General features: G+C 39.6%; 2 protein-coding genes across 11 annotated transcripts in view; both read left to right on the top strand.

The window, feature by feature from the left end:
* LOC127570783 (protein DBF4 homolog A-like) overlaps positions 1-5,988 on the top strand; it is a 40,386-nt gene extending 34,398 nt beyond the window's left edge. For 2 of the 3 annotated variants that reach the window (XM_052016614.1, XM_052016615.1), the window contains 2 exons: positions 2,179-2,297; positions 4,628-5,975. In XM_052016614.1, the coding sequence (XP_051872574.1) occupies positions 2,179-2,297; positions 4,628-5,813 (1,305 nt within the window). In that variant the 3' untranslated portion in view covers positions 5,814-5,975. Of the gene's footprint in view, positions 1-2,178; positions 2,298-4,627 lie in introns of all 3 variants that reach the window. The other variant, XM_052016613.1, reaches the window with a different exon arrangement.
* A 10,228-nt stretch (positions 5,989-16,216) lies between these two features.
* adam22 (ADAM metallopeptidase domain 22) overlaps positions 16,217-21,766 on the top strand; it is a 232,200-nt gene continuing 226,650 nt past the window's right edge. For 7 of the 8 annotated variants that reach the window (XM_052015804.1, XM_052015808.1, XM_052015807.1 and 4 more), the window contains exons 1-3: positions 16,217-16,493; positions 16,752-16,930; positions 17,317-17,393. In XM_052015804.1, coding sequence (XP_051871764.1) covers positions 16,406-16,493; positions 16,752-16,930; positions 17,317-17,393 — 344 coding nt within the window. In that variant the 5' untranslated portion in view covers positions 16,217-16,405. Of the gene's footprint in view, positions 16,494-16,751; positions 16,931-17,316; positions 17,394-21,766 lie in introns of those variants that run through there. The other variant, XM_052015810.1, reaches the window with a different exon arrangement.

Below are 21,766 nucleotides of genomic sequence, written 5' to 3'. Positions count from 1 at the left end.
GGAGCTCGGGATGGCCATTGCAGACAGAGCACAGGTGCTCTGCAAATCAGTTGCCTAGTGTGCACTTGGTCTCTCCAATGTAGAGGAGGCTACATTGGTGAGAACAAGTGCAGACTAGGTGACCGATGTGGCTCCTGTTTCACCACTACCACCTCCTCTTTCACTCCACAGATGCTGCTTGATCCACTGAGTTCCTCCAGCAGCTTGTCTGTAGCATTCGTATACTATTCCAAATTTTCATGGTGAAGCTATTGCAAGTACAGGAATTTTGAAGATTGGTCATCCTACAGCTGATGTTCTTTTAGTCTCCGCTTCTGCTCACTATCTTATTGTGTCAAGTGATGACACTTAACTTGCATTGGTCACCTGCCACAGCCTTCCAACTCCACCCCCGCTCACCTCCCCTACCTGGCACTACCTGCCTGTCATCTTTCACCCCTCCTCAGTCCACCAATTGCCTCAGAATCCTTTCTTGCCACTCCCCTTCTCTCTATGCTGGCCATCTCACCTCTGCACTCCTGATGCAGGGTTTCAACCCAAGATGTCAATAATTTTGTTTCCTCCAACAGATATTGCTCAACCTGCTGAGTTCCTCCAGCAGGTTTGTTGCATGACATTTAACTTGCTCTATAGCCCAACTGATGTAGAGTGGAACGTTTAGTGAGCACTTTTGCATAGGGATATGCATCTTCTACATTTAAGTGTGCATACAGAGAGAGAAAGGGAAGTTGTGGCAAGATGAAGAGATGTGTATTCTTTTTTAAAAAATAGCAAGGTTATAAAGATAGAAATGTGTTGTCAGAAGGAATTTTTATTTTGCTGCTACACTGCTTTGTCCCCTCACCTAGAGTCATACAACACAGAAACACACCCTTTGGCCTGACTGGTCCATACCAGCCAAGATTCCCATTTGCCCATGTTTGGCCCATATCCCTCTAAACCTTTCCTATCCATGTACCTGCCTCAACCACTTCCTCTGGCAGCCTATTCCATATACGGACCAGCCTTTGGGTGAAAAAGATACCGCTCAGGTTCCTATTAAACTTCTCCCTAAACTTGTGTCCTTCAGTTCTTGATTCCCCAACCCTGGTAAAAAGACTGTGCCTTCACCCTATCTATGCCCCTCATGATTTTATGCACCTCTATAATATCACCCCTGATTCTCCTATACTCCAGTGAATAGAGTCTCAACCTGCATCTTATCTCTCCATAACTCAGTTCCTCAAGTTCCAGCAACATCCTCATAAATCTCCTCTGCACTCTTTCCAGCTTTAAGGCATCTTTCTTGTCACAGAATGACCAAAACTGAACACAATAGTCCAAAATGTGGCCTCACTGATGTCTTGTACAACTCTTCAACTAGAACCTTAAAGGATGTATCAGAAGATCTGATGACTTCAGTTTCTCTTCAAGTTTGTAATATTAATAACAAGTACAGAGTCACAGTGACAATGTGAATGCAGCCTCCCTTTGAAATGGTAATATTGGATAACTGAGCTGCTCAACCAAATTGACTGCCTGTTAAAGTTACTCAGATAATTTTTATTACACTGTATACCATGATAATTAATTTTGGTAAAAGTTGTCAAAGAATTTGATTCCTTGTGCTTCACTTACTAAAAATTCTGCACTTTTGTATTTTACAAAATTGTAAACCAAATTGCACGTACATTATACATTACATAGCTGGGAATTACTTTAAAAAGCTGATAGTGACATATAGCATAAGGAGAGGTTTGTTCCATTAAGCCTATTGTCACTGGAGTTTAGAAGAGGGAATCTCGTAGAACAGGACTAGATGGAGTAAATGCAAGGTGGATGTCCCTGGTGGCTGAGGAGTACAGGACCAGGTATCACAGCCTCAGGATGTGGGGTATGTAATTTGGAACCAAGGCCAGGAGAAATTTTCACCCAGAAGATGGTGAACCTGTGGAATTCATGAACACAGAAGGCAGTAGAGGCCAAGTCATTAAATATATTTCTTAAAGCTAAAGGGATGAGATGATATGGGGAGATAGAGGGAACAGAGCACTTGTGTCAATGATCCGATTGAATGATGGAGCAGATTCAAAGAACCAAATGGCCTATGACTCCTACTTTCTATGTTTCAATATTTTTATAGTTCTGCTGCTGTTACATTATTTTTGTCTGATTCTGTATTTTTAAATTTTTTTTTAGCATCTGAAAAGTGAGCATCATAGAAAGTTTTCAGAGAGCACAGAATTTAATGTTGTGGATAAAATAATTTCCCAGTTTGATTGTGACTTTGTAGAATTCCAAAGAGACAAGGTGAAAAGGTAAGAAATATTGTTTTTGCTTTGTATTACATGAGAGTAAGTTATCCAACCTTGGAATTGCACTCTTAAAGAGTCCCTGTAGGATACCAGTAATCTGTACCCAAAATGAGCTTTATCCTCTTACCCATCGATGTCTGCTTTCCACTGATAGACCATTTATAGTTACCAGTTTTGCCACGACTACCATGATCATTGATCAAGTTTAGAAGTTTCTAGGAAATTCCTTAATCCTTATAGGTATAAAGTCCATCAAGTTTAATTAGACTTCCTTTGAAACTGACTGTGGATTTGCTTTCCATTGTCCTTCATTGTGTAACATGGTTAACCAAAACAACCTCTTGCATCACTCTCTGGGCTACCCTCATGGTTGCACCCAGCATATCTGCAGCTGTGGTTTCTCCACCAGATCATGTGGTCTCCACATGTATTTATATTATCTGGTGTAGAAAATACACCATGGTACTTTATGGAGAGTATGGGAACATTGTGGACCTCGCCAAGGAAAGGGCAGATTGATAGGAGGGGTTTTGAAATTTGGGAAGGGGAATGTGGTAATGGTTGTGGAGGTTTGATGGGTGACAAACTAACCTGAATGGAAGTAAAATGAGGAAAGCACAGGTAAAAGAACTAGGTGATATTCCATTCTTGCTCTCTTCCTCACTGAGATGTTACCACTCTTTGAATAAGATCCTCAGATATGGGTCAATTTTCTTATGTATAATGACTGCCCGTCTGCCTGTCCAACAGCTTCCTTGAATTCCATAGTCAACTCCTGCCAGGTAGATTGTTGTAGGCATCAGTTGTAGACAAGTCAGAAGATTGGCATGGCTGATTATATTATGCTCTGTATCTGGCAGAAGTACTCCTGCCATCGTTGCCACTTTTCCAATTGTTCATTCAGCTGAACCAGATACGTGTTCTCAGCAACCTATTCAGCCTACCTATGTCAACTCTTCACTAGGTCAAGAATATTAAATATCTTCACTGATATTTTTTTCCCAGTATCATTGCACAACCATCCACATCCTGGTTGCACTCAAACCTTACATTATCCCTGTGTTCTATTTCAAAAAATGGATGTGAATGCTTTTGTCAATGTCAACGTTTATTGCCACGTTCCAGAATATGGCTCTGGATTGCCGCCTTGAACTGCTGCAGCTGCCTGATACCAAAGATTGGCTTGCTAAGGATTTCTTCAAGACAATTCAGTTATCTTGCGGGACTTAGCCCCATTCCTATCCATGTTATCTTCTTTAAGACCTAGTTCAGTCTCGTCAACATTCTGACTGGCCTTTTCTTATTTTCCTTCATTTCTGCTCCAACATCAGTGGTAAAGATTAGAGGAAAGTTAACACTGCTGCTTTGAACTCCTTCCCTAAACTTCAACACTTATCTCTCATAGTTCTTTAACGATTGTTCAGTGTCTGGAGATACAATTTTGGTTATAGTCCTGACTTTGGTTTTAGGAAATGTTCCTTGTGGTCAGATTACATTGTATACATTTTAATTTCTTCAGACTCTTCATAAAACAAAATTTGCTCACCCATTTAAAAGGTGGGTTTTTTTTTGGGTACAGTAGCATAGCGATTAAGTTACTTGGCTAACAGCCAGAGTTTGGACCATTCGATCCAGAGACAAAAGTGATTGATTCTTAACTGCCTCCTCTGTTCAGTGGCACACCTATGGAATAAATAAATTTTAAAAACACTTGAGTGCTTCTGTCGCCCTTTCTAATGGTGATGATGATTGACAATTGGTAAATAGTGGAACTGCATGACCGATTTGTCTATAGTATAAGAATGAAATGCGCATTGGCTGTGTTTATCTGATTTTACATTTATCAAGGACTATATTGGCAATGTAATATATCTATTTACCATAATTATAGATCTTTAATGTTCAAATAATCATACCTGCTGCTTTAGTATGCCAATTAGAGATTGATAAAATGTGATCTTATTAAGCTTGCTATATTTATAACTAGCGGGTTTATTTATGAAATTGTTTCACCTTTATAAAGGCAGTCACCTTGTCACATATGACATTTTCTCATTTGTAATACCCAATACTTTTAATTTAATGACATTTTTTCCAATAAGCCTCTAATCCTCCCAAAAAAAAGGCTATCTTTATACAATCTACATTAAACTAAACTGCTGCTGCTTCATCTCCCTTCTAAAATAGTGAAATGTCTTAATACCTCTGCAATTTTTCTCACTGACATTGCAGAAATAAGTAATACTATTATGAATATTTAACTTGTTGCTTAATAATTAAGGAATTGGAAAATTGAAATCTGATGTTAATGGAAGTGTTTTGTTTATGCTTAGGACAAAGTGTAACATTGGTGTACACACACAAACATTCACCAAGATGAATACTACAGAGCTACTTGATGAATTTCAAAGACCACATAAAGAGCATATGGAAGGAAATAAATCTGCAGTATCGTGGAGGGTAAAGAATAATGAACGAGTTAGTGGATGGGAAAATAAACCAAGTAGTTTGTCTTTTCAATTAAAAGAAGTTGTGTCTTCAGGCACCCTAAATTCACCTAGCCAGTTGTTGCCTTTGTCTACACAGAGTCATATTAGCATTTCTGACATGGGAGATAAGTCCACTTTTGGTAAGAGCAAGTTCTTCAGAGAGAGCAAAGTTAATTCTGAAAATCAGACAAAAAGCAGGACTCTCCATAGTACGTCTTTGTGCCAAACACAGGAAGGTTGTTCCATGATTTCAAAACTCTGTACTTCGGAGGAGTTGCATCATTTTGGAAGATTGCCAGACAAAGAGAGATCACCATCTGTTGCTGAAGAATCCTCACATAAGCATCCATTTGACGAAGACATGCGTGGAAGTAGGCCACAGTCAGATTTCATTGTATGTTCTGACAGTGATAAAAACATAACTAAGCTGCAGAAATCAACAAAGAATAATTTACAGCAAAAGTGCAAGGAACATAAAAATGCACAGCTTGTTTCTGAGTATTATAGTGTAACAGACTGTGGTTCACCTTTCATTGCAACAGCTCCTATTAAAAACCAATCTGACCCTCTCCAAACACAATTGATTTTTGATGAAGACATGAATGAAGATCTAAGAAAAGGACTGATGTGTGAAATAACATCTCCAGATAATGCCGTTGTGCATAAAAGAACTGAAGTTCATTCTGTACGTTCCTCTTCACCCTGTATGAAATTGCATAGGAAAGTGAGATTTTCTGGTGGTTATGGAAGAAGTAAAAAGGTGGCTCAGAATCACAGAATTGAAATAAGTTCACTTTCAAAAGAAAATTGTTTGGCAGATGAAGATAAGCCTCCTAGTTTGCCATTGAAAAGTTTACTGGAATTATTTCAAACCAGTGAAGGTAGTGGTTCTGAGTTTCCAGGTTTTACAGAACATTCATCACAGAAAATATCAGAGTTGGAAAGAGACTTGAGAGATAATGATCAGTCAAAGAACATCCTGTCGCTGTTTACCAATTCATCATCTTTATCATCCTTTCTTGGTTTCTAGGGCAATGTATAATAGCAATATTTGTTTCAAGGACAGAATGTATATGGAGTCGAGAGTTTTATTTCTGTTCCAGTTTTGCAAAAATTCCAGTATGGTTATAGTTTTTCCACTTGATCACTTTAATGTGCCTATTAGGTTTGAGAATGAAAAATAAATGCTGCCTACCTACTGCTTTAAGAACAAGGAGTCGATTTAGATTTTTTTTCCCCCAGTTCTCTTCATATTTTCATATAGAGGTAAAATTCTCAAGTTGCAGAATGGTTAGCTAACAGAATTAACAATTGTTTTGTTTTTTATTATATTTGGGTTACCACAAAATTAATTATTACACAAAATTCAAACACAATATTGTTATCAGTTTGATTACATGCAAGTATGTCCTTGTAACACTGTGCTAATTGGTGCTTAACAGAAAACTATCCCTCTTGGAGCATAGGTTTGTAAAGTAGGTTAATGAGATTGAAGTCCTCCAAGTTTATGGAACTATTTTGGGTAACGTCAAAGTCTTAGAACTTGGTAGTCTCACAGTGAAATGCATGGGCTATTAGAAATGTCTTACTTATCATGTTAGGAGTGCATCTTTGAAGCAGAGCTGAGTTGAAGAACCTTTACTCTGCATGTATCCTGTGCTATATTTAACCTCAGAATATTAATAGTAAAACTTGATCCATGAAACATTAAATGTTTCATCTTGCAGTGCCAACTTGCTTACAAACAGGGTGAATCTTTGGAATTGTCCATCCTAGAGGGTTGCGGAGGTCATTGGAGATATTTAAAAGAAGAGATAAATACGTTTTTGAAAGATCGGGAACTGGCACAGAAGAGGAGCTGATACCTGGGGTGGTTTAGCCACGATCATATTGAAGGAAGTGGCAAGCTTGAGGGGCCAATTGGCCACCTCTGCTTTTTTTTTGAGTTCTTATGTTAGTATCTTCATCTGAGAGCATTCAGACTTAATACTGCAATTAAAGCAAAAAAATCAGTCAACAATTATAGTAGTATTTTATCACACTTTTTCTATGGTGAAACATCCCAAAACATTTTACGGAACTGCCAAAAGACATAATTCAGTGCTGAGCCTAACTAGAGATATTAGGAGAAATGATGAATAGGTTTGTTACAGAAATAGGCTTTAAAGGTGTCATAGAGGAGAGAGGAATTAGAGACATGGGACTGAAAAGCACTGCTTGTGCATTTAGGGGATTAATTGGCTTTTGTATTGGAGACTGCATGAGCAAAATTGGCCAGATCACCCCACCCCTACTAATTATTATATAGGGAACTTCCCAATATGGCCATGAGATTGGTGCTGTTTGGTTCAGGAGATTTCTGTCGTCCAATTGCCTGCTATCACTTGCAATGAAAGCAAATGGAAAATATTGATGCAAGAAAAATGTTAGAGTGTTGCAAAATGTGGGGAGTTGTATCCCACCAAAAGTGAGGTTGCGAAAATCAGGATAATGATGAGAATGGATCAGGTTCTGATCACTTTTAATGCAATAAAACATCAAATGTAGTTTGAAACTAATGCAAAAAGTATGGCAAAAATATATATCTTTTTATCTCAAGTTTGCATCTGGTCAAAAGCATCTATTTTATAAAATGCATTGCTTACATCTGTGACTGTTGGTCTAGTTTTAGGTAGGGAGAGGTCACCTCCTAATCTTAAATATTAAGCATATTAGCTTAAATTGATTAAATAGTTGCCCTCGCAGAAATCTGGACTTAAATTTACTCTGGATTTCCAGTTTAATTTGCAGGATATCTGTCAATTCTATAGATAGAAACATGAATTAAATATAGACCTCTCAACCCCTGATTAATTGTTTGCTATTTAACTACTCGAGAAACTGAGAATTCAAAAGTGTGTACATTTTGAAACATGTTAATAAAGTGTTAAGTCAAAACAGGTGCCTGAATTAAATAGTCACGTACTCCCGCATTGGTCATTTAAAAAAAATTATAGAAAATCAAAAGACTTGTAGACACTGTAAATCTGAAATTAAAAACAAAGTGCTGGAAACACTTAACAAATCAGGCAGCTATTGTGGAGGGAGAAACACATTTTATCAGAACTGGGAACGTTCAGAAAACGGGCATGTTTTAAGTTGTAGAGAAAGGGTAGGGAATGAGGAGAGCAAAATGAATGTTTGTGATTGTGTGGAGATTAAGAGAAGGTGGATAATACAGATTGTTGTTAATTAAGAGAGGGTGGTGGAGGGTTGTAAATGGCAGCTGATCTATCTGCAGGAGGTGTCATTAGAGGAGAGAGAAACAAACAAAAAAATATCCATGATGTAACTCTCAAGATACAGAACATAGCAATTACTGGAACTCTTAAATGATGGAAAATGCTGGGAAACCCCAGTACTTCAGGCAACATCTGTGGAGTAAAAGAAACTGAGTTGCATCAGAACAGGACAAGGATTGAAAAGCTAACAAAAAAACACTCCAAATCTTCCCTTCCCTCTTTGGACACCACCAGATCCACTGTGAACTCTTAGCATTTCTTGGTTTGCACCTGACCAGGCCAGCTCTGACACAAACAGGAAAGGCTGATTTTTCTGAGTTAAGCATTAAGCCCTGAAGGCTGCAGTATGCCTAAACAAGATGAGATGTTGTCTCTAAGGTTTATATTCGGCTTTGTACTGTTTAAGAAGTCAGACAGACAAGTCAGTGTGGGAATGGGATGGAGAATTAAAATCACAGACTACAGGCAGCTCAGGGCTGTCCTTGTAGACTGAGTGGAGATGACCTGTAAAACAGTCAGAAAATCTACGATTGGTTTCTCCAATGTAGAGATTGCTACACTTGGGCACTGACTACAGTACAGTAAATTGGAAGAGAATGATTCACTACTTCACTTGGAAGGACTATTTAAGTCCTTAGATAGTGGGAAAGAAAGAAATGATTGATGGGGACCATAGAGTGGTCCAGGGAATTGCAAAGAGAATGGTCCCTCTGAAATTCTGAAAAGAAAAATGAAGATGTGTCTGGTTGTGGAATCTTTTTGGAACTGGCAAAAATCTTGAATTCAGAGGCTGGTGGGGTGAAAGGTGAGTACTGGGGAACTCTGTCTTTACTTTGTCCAGGGGGTGAGAGCAGAGATGCGGGAAACAGTTGAGATGTGGTCAAGGGCTCTGTGCACTATGGTAGAGGTAAGGCTGTGGTTCAGGAAGAAGGAAGACATTTTTGAGGTAGTAGTGTGGAAAGTTTCATCTGAACAAATACGACAGAGGAGGAGGAGGAAATGGAGAATGGAATGGATTCCTTGCAGGAGGCTGGGTGGGAGGAAATATAATCTAAATAGCTGTGAGTTTATAGGCTTGTAATGGATATTTGTGGCTAGCCATCTCCTAATATAGAGACAGAGGAATCTATGAAGGAAAGGGAAGAGTCTGGGATGGAGCATATGTAGATGAGAATAGGATGAAAATTGAAAGCAAAAGTAATGAAATTTTCCAGTTCTGTATGAGTGTCCTCCCTTTTATCCTTCTCTTCCCCCACCTTCTCTGCAACTTAAAACTTGCTTGTTTTTCTCTTTCCCAGTTCTGACAAAGGATCTCTGACTTGAAATGTTAATTGTTTCTCTTCGTTGGTGCTGCCTGACCTGCTGAGTGCTTCCAGCATTTTCAGCTTATATTTCAGATTCATGGATACTCCCATTGAAGCCTGGGCATGATTTTACACTAAATTAAATATTCTGATGCCTTGGTTTAGACTATGTGCCTCAGTTCTTAAATCAGTTTGTTGAGGCATGCTATTGCTTGACCTATTCATAATATGCCCTGCAGAGGGTGTTACTGGACTCCCGTTATAAGTTGCTGTGAAAAATACATTAAATTGATGAGCAGCTGTAATTGTAATTTGCTCACCATAAATTCTGTGCCAATTTTACTGCAACTTGCAAAGAGACGGCAATGTGGAGTATATCAATTTTTGTGTGTATATACAAGTTACCAATTGGAAGAAAGATTACCTCGGCACCAAATCTGCCCAATAAAGGATAACTGGTATTGAAGGACAGGCCTGGCAAATAGGTTGGAGAGTGAAAACATCTCTAGCCTGCCTAAACTGGTGAATGTAGTTTCTATGGGTTTCTTTTGTGTTACTGCATAAGTACATGAATAGAAGTAGAGTTAAAAACAATATATATTTTTGCAATTAAAAACCAAAATGCAAGTCATCGCCTGCAACATTAACTCTGTTTATCTCTCCACAGGGATATGCCTTTTGATGCCTTTTAGTCTAGAAATCTATCTATCTCTTGCTTAAGTATATTCGGTGGCTTGGCTCTACAGCCTTCTGTGGTAGAGAATTCCATATGCTCTGAGTGAAGAGTTTTTTTTTCTAAATGTTTTGCCCTTTATCTTAAGACTTTGAACCCTGGTTCTAGATTCCCCCAGCCAGAGGAAACATCCCCCTTGCATCCAACCTGTCAAGCCCAATCATAATTTTGTACTTGACATGAGATTTGTTCTCATTCACATAAACCTAGTAAACATAGGACTAATGCACTCCCTCTATGGCAAGTTTATCCTTGGACATGGGGACCAAAACTGTGCACAACAATATGTGGTCTCACTGAGGCCCTGTATAATTGTAGTAAGATGTACTTGCTCCTATACTTAAAACCTCTTGCAATGAAAGATAATGTGCCAGTTCCCTTCTTAATTATTTGCTGTATCTGCATGTTTTCTTTCAGTGACTGATGTATGAAGGACATCCAGATTCTTTTGCACGTCAATATTTCCAAATCCATTAATGTTTATATAATACTCTGCCTTTCTGTTTTTCCTATCAAAATAACTGCACAATTGTCTTTGTTATACTGCATCAGCCATGTATTTGCCTATTCGTTCAACTTATCTAAATCATGAAGCCTCTTTGCATCCTCCTCACAAATCGTGTTGTTGACAAACTTAGAAATATTACATTCTGTTCCCTCATCCAAATCATTGATATATAGTGATATATAGTGAATATCTCCAAATATTGTGAATTTTTCTAAAATATCAACTTATCTGAGTCTAAAAACCCAGAAATATATTATGATTCTTGCCATGTCCTTTGGAGATATCTAAAATTATCCCTAGAAATTGTTCAAAGTTGAGTGAGATCACTACATTCCTACAGAATATGGGGATAAGGCTGGCAAATGGGATTAGAATAGTTTTTTTTTCTTTTTTTCCCACCCCATTTCTTTTTCCCTTTTCCTTGGAGCAGACTCGATGGGCCGAATGGCCTGCTTCTGCTCCCTTATCTTGTGATCTTGTGAGAACATGCCATTTCAAAGCTGAATTTTTTTAACTCATTGCAGAAATCCAACTTGCCATAATTCCAGTTCATTTGGACAATTTTCTGGGAATCTTGTTGGCAAGTGGTTTTTGGTCCATGATGGATGCAAACTGGTTCCATATTTTTAAGCATTTTCCAATGATTTGCCAATTTACCTGAACAGTTGCCTACTTTACAATGAGCAGTCTTTCCTCATCATGTATCAGCTTGCCTAAATATAGAATTTTGGTAACCATTGCATTTCTCTGTAGATTAAGCTCAATAATATTATGATCACTGTTGGATAAATATTCACTTAATTTGGGTGTGACCAAATCTAATATACCCTTCCCCATGCTGGTTCTGGTACATACATACTAAAAAAAAATCAACTCAGTAAATTCACTCCTATTTAAAGATCAGCTATTTTGCTTATCCTTAGTAATATAAAAGTTAAAATCCTGTATTAATGCATGCTTGGAGAATGTCTGCCATTAATGGTTCAACTACTTCATAGGTGCCACCACTGAGTCTATTCAAAACTGTATCTGCAACCTTAAATCTGTTTCTGTTCCTTAATTCTATATTTAATGTCTCCAGTGTCTGCTTCATGTTATCACATCTCGGTCACTGAAGTAATTTCAACCCAAATCATTTAAGTTTCTCTACTCCCTCGTAGCTTTTCTGTAGACCTTGTTATCTGGTAATTTCCAATAATCTTACAACTATAATTCAGTAAAGTCACTCTCCCATGATGAATTTGTGCCTGGAGTTCATTTAGTTTGTCCCTTTATACTCCTCACAGCTTTTAAAGATTGCTTTTTTGGAGTGCATGCTCTAATACATCATATATAATACTTGTGCATTCTTTTCTCGTTTAATAATTCTTCTGTATATGTTGGTATTATCTCTTATTATTATGCATATAACAGAATTACTGTTGCAATATTTTCTCCCCTCTTGCACCAAGCTCCCACTAACCCCATCCCTTCCCTTCCAAAACCTCCCTTATCGCAACCTGAATTTCCTGACGAGGACTCCATATGTGGGATTTGCATTCAATTGTCGAAGTATTGCCCACTCACCCTTGTATGTCTGTGGATGTGGAGAGGATGTTTTCTTTTGTTGGAGAATCTAGATCTAAGTATAATTGTTTTAAAAATAAGAGATCACCACTTAAGACAGAGAAAAGGCAAAATCATTTCTCTGAGAGTTAAGAGTATTTGAAAGTCTCTTCCTCAAAGGGTGTTGGAAGCAGAGACTTGAATATTTTTAAGGCAGAGGTAGATAAATATTTTACAAGAAAAGGGCTGGGAGATTACCACAGGTAGACTGGAATGAGGAGTTGAGGTTACGCATAATCTTATTACATTGGTAGAACAGACTTGAAGGGCCACATAGCCCACTTCTGCTCCTAATTCAAATGTAGTATGTTCTTTTTATTAGTTATACACAGGTTGTGAAGATAGTAATGAGATGGTGTCTTGATCTGTGGCAGTCCTGCTGGTACTCTTAGAGAGCTATTGAGTAGGAGTTCCAGAATTTAGACCCAGCAATGAAGAAACCACAATATTTTTCCGTTATGATGGTGTGTGACTTAGAGCAGTCTAATTAGCCCAGTAGAATAACTGCAGTGCATTTTGACGTGGTAATAAATGTAGCAGGAAATAAATGTTTAGTGAATAGGGTGCCAGTCAAGAGGGCAGCTTTGTCATGGGTGCGGTTGAGCTTCTTGCAAGTTATTAGAGTTGCACTCATCCAGGTAAGTGGACAGTATCCCATCATACTCCTGACTGTTACCTTGTAGGTAACTGAATGTACTTGCGGAATCAGAAACTGAGTCAATCTGCAAGATGCCTCGTACCTGGCCTATTTATTTGTTCACAGTATGTGAACATTGCTGATATTTAATCATCCATCCTTAATTGCCTCTGCACTGAGGAGGCTGTTAAGAGTCAGCCGGATTACAGTGGCCAGACAAGGTATGGATGGCAGATTTCCTCCCTTGAAGGACATGAGTAAATATAAATAATTATATTTTTATACTTATTGTATAGTGTCATTATTGCTACTGTCGACATCAGCTTTTTTAACATTCCAAATTAATTGAATTTATGTCTCTGGGTCAATGGTCCAGAACTCTTGCTAATAGCCCTTTAACTTGGTCACTAGGTTGTCTTATCCCTAAGGCTGTCTCTTCTATAGCCACAGTCCTTACACGGCTGGTCCAGAAAAGCTTCTGGTCAACAGTGACCCCTCCCCCCCCCCCCCCCCCCCCCTTAAGGAGGTTGAAGGTGAAGAACTGTGTGATAGCAATGTTGTTGAAGGCCAAAGGTAGGTAGTTAGAATCTCCATTGTTGGATTTGGTCTTTGCCAGGCATTTGTGTGATATGAATGTTGCAACTGATCAAGTCAAGTCTGAATGTTGTCTGGACCTTGCTGCTTGCAGTTGTGAGTTGCTTTATTTTCTAATGAATTGTGTGTGAAATTGATCACTGACATTCATCAGCAAACATTCCTATTTCTAACTTAATAATGGAAGGTCATTGAAGAAGCTGAAGAGGGCATGGCCTAGAACTACCTTTGTATGAGTTATGTCTCCAGTCATTGGAGATTTTTCCTTTTAATGCCCAGCGATTTTAGTTTTACCAGGGTCCTTGATGCTACACTTGGTCAAATGCTGTCTTGATGTCAAGGGCGGTCACTCTGATCTTTCTTCTGCAAAGAGGTCAGGAGCCAACTGTTCCTGTCAGAACCTGAATTGAACATTAGTTAGCAGTTTGATGTGAATAAGTGTTGCTTGACTGCATTATTGGCAATACCTTCCATCAATTTGCAGATGATTGATATTAGACTGATTGGCTGTTTTCTTTTTGAACGGGATTTACCTGAGTAGTCCTCCACATTGTTGGGCGGATGCCACTTTTGTAATTGTACTAGGACAGTTTGTCTGAAGGTGCAGCTAGTTCTGGAGTACAGATCTTTAGGGCAACAGATGGGGTGTTGTCTGGACCTACGGCCTTTGCTGTATCCAGTGCTGTCAGCCATTTCATGATATCAAGTGGAAGCAGTTGAATTGGCTGAAGACAGACTGCTAGGAAGGTGGGGACTTCACAAGAAAGCTAAGGTGGATTACTTGCACTTTGGTACTTAGCTGTTTAATTATCCAGAATCAATCATTATCTGAATATGATAGGATTTGATGGTTGTAGGATCCACTTACTCTGATTGTTGAGTGCTTCTTTTGCTGTTTGCAGTAGTTTTGCTAAGGTGGCAAGTCATTTCCAGGTATGCAAGGTGCAGTTTCTGGCATCCAATCCCCTCCCCTGTATTCCTCATCTTTCTAGAGTTGATCCTCTGGCAGGGTGATAATGGAAGAGTCAGGGATATGCCAAGTAATGAGGTTACAGGTTGCGGTGGAAGACATTTTCTCTGCTGCAGGTGATGGCATGTGGGGCTCAGTTTTTAGCTGCCTGATCTGTTGTGAGTCTATCTCATTTAACATCATGGCAGTGCCACACAACACAACATGTGTGTCCTTGAGCTAAAGATGAGAATTTGTTTCTCCAAAGAACTGTGTGATCGTCACTCCTGCCAACATGCATATTAACGGATAGATTGGTAGGATTAGGCATTAGGTCTATTAAATACAATTTGTCTTCAATAAATATGTTAGCTTTTATTATCTTTCAAAATGCCACAACTTTCCAAATATGTTTCATGTGAAATGTAAGAATAGGAAATAAAATAGTAGATTGTGATCTGTGATCCAATGTAATGGTTTCAGATGTCACCATATGGAGGTTACAGAAACTTTTTAGGCTTAAATTTACCATGTAGTGAATTGAGTAACATGGATGTGTCTCTGGCCAAATTGTTCCAGTATAGCTAATGAAATGGTATATATCTTTTAATATGGAAAATTAACCAGGTATGTCATATCCACAAAATCAGCGCAACTTCAACCCAAGGAATTTCACTTTTAATTTGTTGTGAGAGTACCTGCCTCCACCATCTCATCAGGCAGTGTGTTCTATATTCCAACTACTGGGTGAAGAAGTTCCTCCTTGGATTTCCTCTAAACCTCTGACCCTAAGACCATGTCCTCTTGTTTTAGATATATCTGCCATGAGAAATAGTAGGAAACTACCTAGTTTGTCGAAGTTCTGCACAATTTTGTATACCTCTAGCAGATCTCCCCTCAACCTCCTCTCCCCCAAAGAAAACAAACTCAACCCTTCCAATCTTTGTGTGGTGAAGTGATTCCTATTGTCAATACTGGAAGACCTAGCTCAATATTTAAGGCTTAGCCCTTTTTTTTACTAAACTTTCTTATCAAAAAGTTATTATTTTCCCTAAGAAAACTTCGAATGATTGTAGGTGCCTCAATTAGATAACGTCTAGTCTTTCATACTCAAGGAAATGCAAGGCTCATCATTTAACCCTTTTACTTCTATACTCATTGTTAAATTTTGCAGCACAACATCCAAGACCAATATTTCCTTCCTGAGCTGTAGTATCCGAACAGATACTGTATTTGATCTGCTCTGTCAGGAGTTATTTTGGGGCCAATAACCAGACAGGATGATTGGCAAATCAACCATTAATCGTTGCATTTATTATTAAACAATCTATCGTCAACAAATATGCCTTTGGTACAACTTAAGTAGTGATGTCAAAAAATGATTTTGTGAACTAAATCTATTTGCAACATTTACATAAATTATGAATGTTGCTTATAACCAGATTTGGGTGTAACATGAGTAGGCAAATGTGTAATGGGGACATCATAGTAACTGCCTACAATTACTAATTGCCTGCAAGTAACATATTTAGCTTTGCATGTGAATTCACTTTTTCAGATGTGATCTTTGAAAGGACTCGTGGAATAAAAAATCGGGTGCGTGACACGCTGTCATAGGTGGATTACCTCCTACTGCAGTCTCTGCAATTGCTAGACGACACATTTCCCAGAGCTGGTTACGCCGTTGTTGCCCATGCTCAGTGCTGGCTCCCAACACTCTGCAGCTCGCGAGATGAGCGTGGGGTTGATGCGAGCGTGGATCAGAAATGAAGAGATCCGGGTGACTGAGAACTCTGAGGTAGGGGAGGGGGAGGCGCTCAGATGCTCTCAGCCTGTCACTGCCATCCAGTGCTGCAGACTGCATTTAAAGGGAGCAGGGAAAAGAGAGTCTACCTACCTAGTACACAATACGAATGATAACCACAGACATTCCGTAGGATCCAGTCAATATATTAGGCGGAAAAAAGGAAGATTTTTTTTCTGTGTTGCAGGGTTGTAAAGAATATGAAATATGAAGCTTTTACCGCGTCAGATTTCCTTGGTATCTCTGTGTGGACTAGTCTATCTCGTTCAATACAGCAGCGCCAATAGAAACCCCGGTAAGAATCTCGCTGAAAGCAGCATCTTTGAATGTTGAGGCAATTCCCTGGATGGGTGTATTTTTGTAGGGAGGAGGACGAAAGCTGAATTATGGATTGAATCGGGAATTATTAGGGAGAAAGACTTGAAGCTGCATGATTTGTGTTTTTAACTTGGGATAGCGATGGGCTCAGATGAGAGGCTTAAAGGGGTTGATGGTCATGCCAGCAAATAACTGCAACTCACGGCAATGTATCCGGGAATCGTGCACATTGCAGGTGCGGATGAAGGTGACGACGCCTTGAGGAGCGCGGTGGCGGCGGCAGCAGCGGAGAGCTGGGGGGAGCACGGCTTGAACCCGCCCCAGACAACCAGTCCGCTTCGGCTCATTGCCAGCGGCCGGGTTGGCCTGAACACCCGAGTGAGGAGGACGTTGGAGCACGCAGCCGCCTACCCGGTAAGCATCAGAAGTTCCGCTGAATTCTATGTGTTAAAACGTGCAGATATAAATTGCACTCCCTGCATTCCTACCCAGCACCCCTGGAGACGTTGGCTGCATGAAACAAACAGAACCAAAAATCATTTTAATAAAAAAAAATAAGGCTTGTTGGCACAATTCGTTAAATCAAATGCATCTTTCAACACTTCACTCTCAAGACCAGATACATATGATATTCATTCAAAGCGGTTTATTCGTTTTAATTCACGTGGTATGCAAAGCGGGAGTACTGAGACCGCAGGGCTATGCACAAAATGCCAATCTGTTTTTCGTCGTTCGGTGCAGTTGTTTTGCTCTCTCGTTTAGGTAACTAATTGTTGCTGTCTTTTGATTTTTTTTTGCAGTCCGCACACATCGCTCAAGCCACCTTCCAGATTGATGCTTTCAACTCGTCTTTCATTCTTGACGTTGAACTGAATCAGTAAGTATTTGTGAGGGGAAAACCTAAACGCGATACAGCGGCAATCCCTCCCTCTCTCCCTCCCTCCCTCCCTCCCCTCCCTCCCTCCCTCCCTCCCTCCCTCCCCCTCCCCCTCTCCCTCTCCCTCTCCTTCCCTCCCTCCTTCCCTCCCTCCTTCCCTCCCTCCCTCCCTCCCTCCCTCCCTCCCTCTCCGGGGACCTTGGAGGACACATTTCCACCTCGACCCACGGATTTCAAAGTCGCTTTGGGCGGACGTTTGGTAGGGGTTGTTTTCAGTTCGCACTGTTGGTGTTACGATTTTCCTGAACTGATAGTTGTCTTCAGTGATTGAAGTTTCACAATGTTCCTTGTTTTTGGAGAGTAAACCAATTTGCAGTGACACGTTATTGGGACACGCTGTAAGTGATTCAGGATGATAGAAAAACAATGAGTCTGCGTGACACTTTGGGGGGAGTTTGACCCTTACCAGCGAGTTGTCAATGCTGCTGCGGAATAGGCCCTTGAGAAGAAAGCTCGTGGGAGTTTTACCCCATTACTTATCTTTTAATCCTTAATTTCATTGAACCCATTTGGAAAGCGCCAGAAGTTTTTGGGCACGCATTGAAAAGGTCTAGGTAACTAAGGCGAAGAGATGGCTTAGTCGTTAATAAAATCTGAAAGGGGACACATACAAACCAGACGAAAATTTATGTGAAGATAATTAAGTGTTGAGAAATTGTAATGAGATTAATGTGATGGATGTCAGGCGAAGAGCTTGGTACAGGATGTAGTTCTATGCGAATAGCTTCCCTTTAGTTACAGGTAGTTGTGATTGTGCTACTTCATTCAGTGTGCTGACAACCAAGAAGTGGTCTCAAACTAAAAGTGTAGACAGTAACTGAATGGGATGATGGGCAAACTCTCTGGGTTCGCTAATGCCAACTTCCGAAAGACACGACTTAACACAAAGCGGCGGTCCCATTGCATAAAATGATGACCCGAATCGTGGAGAACCGCTGGCTTTCGTCCGCTCCATTTCAGCAATGTCTTGGACTTCTCCCCCACAGGGAGATTAGAAGTCGAGGGGAGGGCCGTTGGTGGTACATCTGACATTCCGCCCTTTACAGTGGCTGGACAGGGAGGACTGTGACTGCAGCTAAGAGCTTGAGCTCTTTTGTTTTAATTACATTATTACTTTAATGTTTGAATATTCTCTCGATGTTAATTTTTGTAAACCTTGTATAGTTTTTAAGTGTCAGACTATTTAAAGCAGAGCCATCAAAAGGCCGTCGGGATGTCCGTGTCCTTGATTTCGCCACCGCAGTCCACTCCCTGCTGGGAGCTCTCTCCACGGCGCATCCCCGGCGTGGTGGTGGGGCGGGGTCCATGTCCGGGGGGGCTGGGACCAGGAACACTGAGTGCAGACAACGGGCAGATCTAGGACAATCCGGCCCATTCTTGAATGTGTGCGCGGAATGTAGTACATAACTCTCGGGACACTCGGTGCAAATTGTACGTAGACCCAGGTGGACAGAAATGTAATGACCTTGCTACCCGCTATCTCTCGCGTTTAATCTGAAAATATGCAATGACCCCCTGATTTAGAACATAGAAAACCTACAGCACAATTCAGGCCCTTCGGCCCACAAAGCTGTGCCGAACATGTCCCTACCTTAGAAATTACTAGGCTTACCCATAGCCCTCTATTTTTCTAAGCTCCATGTACCTATCCAAAAGTCTCTTAAAAGACCCTATCATATCTGCCTCCACCACCGTTGCCGGCAGCCCATTCCATGCACTCACCACTCTCTGAGTAAAAAAACTTACACCTGACATTTCCTCTGGACCTACTCCCCAGCACCTTAAACCTGTGTCCTCTTGTGGCAACCATTTCAGCCCTGGGGAAAAAGCTTTTGACTATCCACACGATCAATGGTTAGTTAGATCTTAGAGCAGGATAAAATGTTGGCACAACATTGTGGACCGAAGGGCCTATACTGTGCCGTAATGTTCTATGACACCATGTCACTGGGCTCTCTATCTCCGACTCATTGCTGTTTGAGATACGGCCCACTACGGTGGTGTCATCTGCAAATCTGTAGATGGAGTTAGAGCAGAATCTGGCGAGTGTACAGGGAGCAGAGTAGGGGTGATTTATGAAGTATTCTAAAGATAATTGGAGGGAAAACACTGAATTATCATTATCTAAAAAAAGCAATCTCTGTACATCTCAAATACAGGCTGTTCCTTTGCTTTTGACATTTCCAATAACTATTATGTTTTTGAGTAGGCTAAGTTTACTTGCTAGATGGCAATAAATGGGGGAGAATACTGTAAGCAAGATTCACTCCAGTGAAGTTTTTTTGCTTGCTTCTAAACATCGGTCCAATTGAATACTATTGCACTGTAGCGAATAACTTTTTCTGTAGTAATTTTCTGTAGTCTTTCTTTATTTTGTCTATTGGAGGGCAATTGCTACTGAAGGAAAGAGTGACAGGGAAAAGCTACCACAATCTTTGTGTGAAAATCTTCTGCTATGAATTGAAATTAAATGGTAATTGTATCTTTCGTTCAAAAATTCCAAATTCATAACATTTTTGTAAATAGCCCAGGCTTCTCTGTAAGTAAACAAAATACAATAAAGATTGTAAGAATTATGGTTTGAAACTTGCAGTTTGCCTAAAGTGTTATGTGACCATTATTGAAAATCAAAAAGCTGAGGTAGTGGAAATCTAAAATAAAAACTGAAAGTGCTGAATATACGCAGCAAGTCAGGCAGTAACTGTGGAGTGAGAAACAAAGTTAATTTTTCGGGTTGATAGCTCTTTTCAGACTTGCTTTAAAGTCTCCCCATAAATTTTTAATTTTGCAAGAAACTATCTAACTTTTCAAATATCCATTTCAAATTTTATCCTCCTCTAAGAATGAGATGATTAACTTAATCCCTGTGAACACAGAATAATTTAGTTAAGTTACAATAAGAAAACATTAATTGTCTACGTACTTCATGAAAACTGAATGACCAGTTTCAGGCATAGCTGAGTTCATTTCATGATGGAAAAGCAGCAATGGTCGGCTGTTGAGAGTATGGCTGACTGAGGTTTGAAGTGTTTACATCAATGGTCATGCTTTTGTTCAGTAGTTTAATTGAAGTTAACATTAAAATAATTCATACTTTTTTGATCAGGTAGGCAGTTTAATTTCCTGCATGATTTCTTTGAAGTAATTCCATTTTCTTTGTGGTTAAAGCTTTTCCAAAGATCAAGAAGTCAAGTTCAATGAAATCTTGTCACCAAACAATTTATTGTGAAGTTGGTATAGAGTGGAGGTTTGGCAATAAAATGCACACCAGCACAGTTAGCATCTTAAGGGATGGTCCTGTTGCAGACATACGTCTTAATCAGAACAGGCAAAAAAAATTGATGGGTAGGAACATAAGAAATAGGAGTAGGATTAGGCAACGTTGCTCCTTGAACAGTTTTGCCATTCAATGAGATCTGATCCTAACACTTAACACTTTTATTCCATTCCTTTCCGATTTACTCTTGACTCCCCCATAATGCAAAAATCTGTCAGTGTCTGATATGAATATATTCAGTGATTCAACCTTCACAACTCTTTAGGGATCAAAAATCCTATGGGAGAAGAAAGATATCTCTATTTTAAATGATTGATCCCTTATTCTAAAACTATGAACCCTAGTTATAATTTCCCTCTTGAGAGGAAATATCTTCTCAGCATCTATTCTGTCAAGCCCCTCAAAATCCTGATCATCTCTCATTCCTCTAAACCAACCAGTGTAGGCCCTTTCTTGTGTAGATTATATGGAACAAAAATGGGCCATTTGACTCAGCTGTTCCACTCGAGCCTGCTTCCATCTTTCCTCTTCTGTATCCATTAATGTCACTCTATCCCTTCTCCCTCGTGTGCATGTCCATTCTCCCCTAAACTGCATGTACACTGTTCGCTTAAACTTTGTCTGTGATAGCATGTTCCACATTCTAACTGCACTTTGCGTTAAATAATCTCTTCTGAATTCCCTATTGGATATTGTGGTGACTGTCTATTAGTGATGGTCTCTAGTTATGCTATTTTCCCCAAGTGGAAATGTTCCATCAAAACCCTTCATGAAGATCTCTATTGCATCACTTTTTAAAATTTTAAGTTAGCCCTTTTCCTCTTGAGGAAAAAAGACTCGGTTCATTCATTCATCATTTCCTGATGTTTAGACTCTTGCATTTCTGATATTATTATTGTAAATTTCCTTCACTATTTTTCCACCAAAGAGGATAATTTTGCATTTCCTTTCCCCACATTAAACTCCATCTGCCAATGTTTTCCTGCTTAATTGTTTGCAGGTTCTTTGTCTTTTTCATAACTTGCTTTTCCACCCA

This window comes from Pristis pectinata, chromosome 5, assembly GCF_009764475.1.
Source record: "Pristis pectinata isolate sPriPec2 chromosome 5, sPriPec2.1.pri, whole genome shotgun sequence".
Classification (NCBI taxonomy): Eukaryota; Metazoa; Chordata; class Chondrichthyes; order Rhinopristiformes; family Pristidae; genus Pristis; species Pristis pectinata.
The sequence above is the reverse complement of the archived record's forward strand: the minus strand, read 5'-3'. Positions and strand labels throughout refer to the sequence as shown.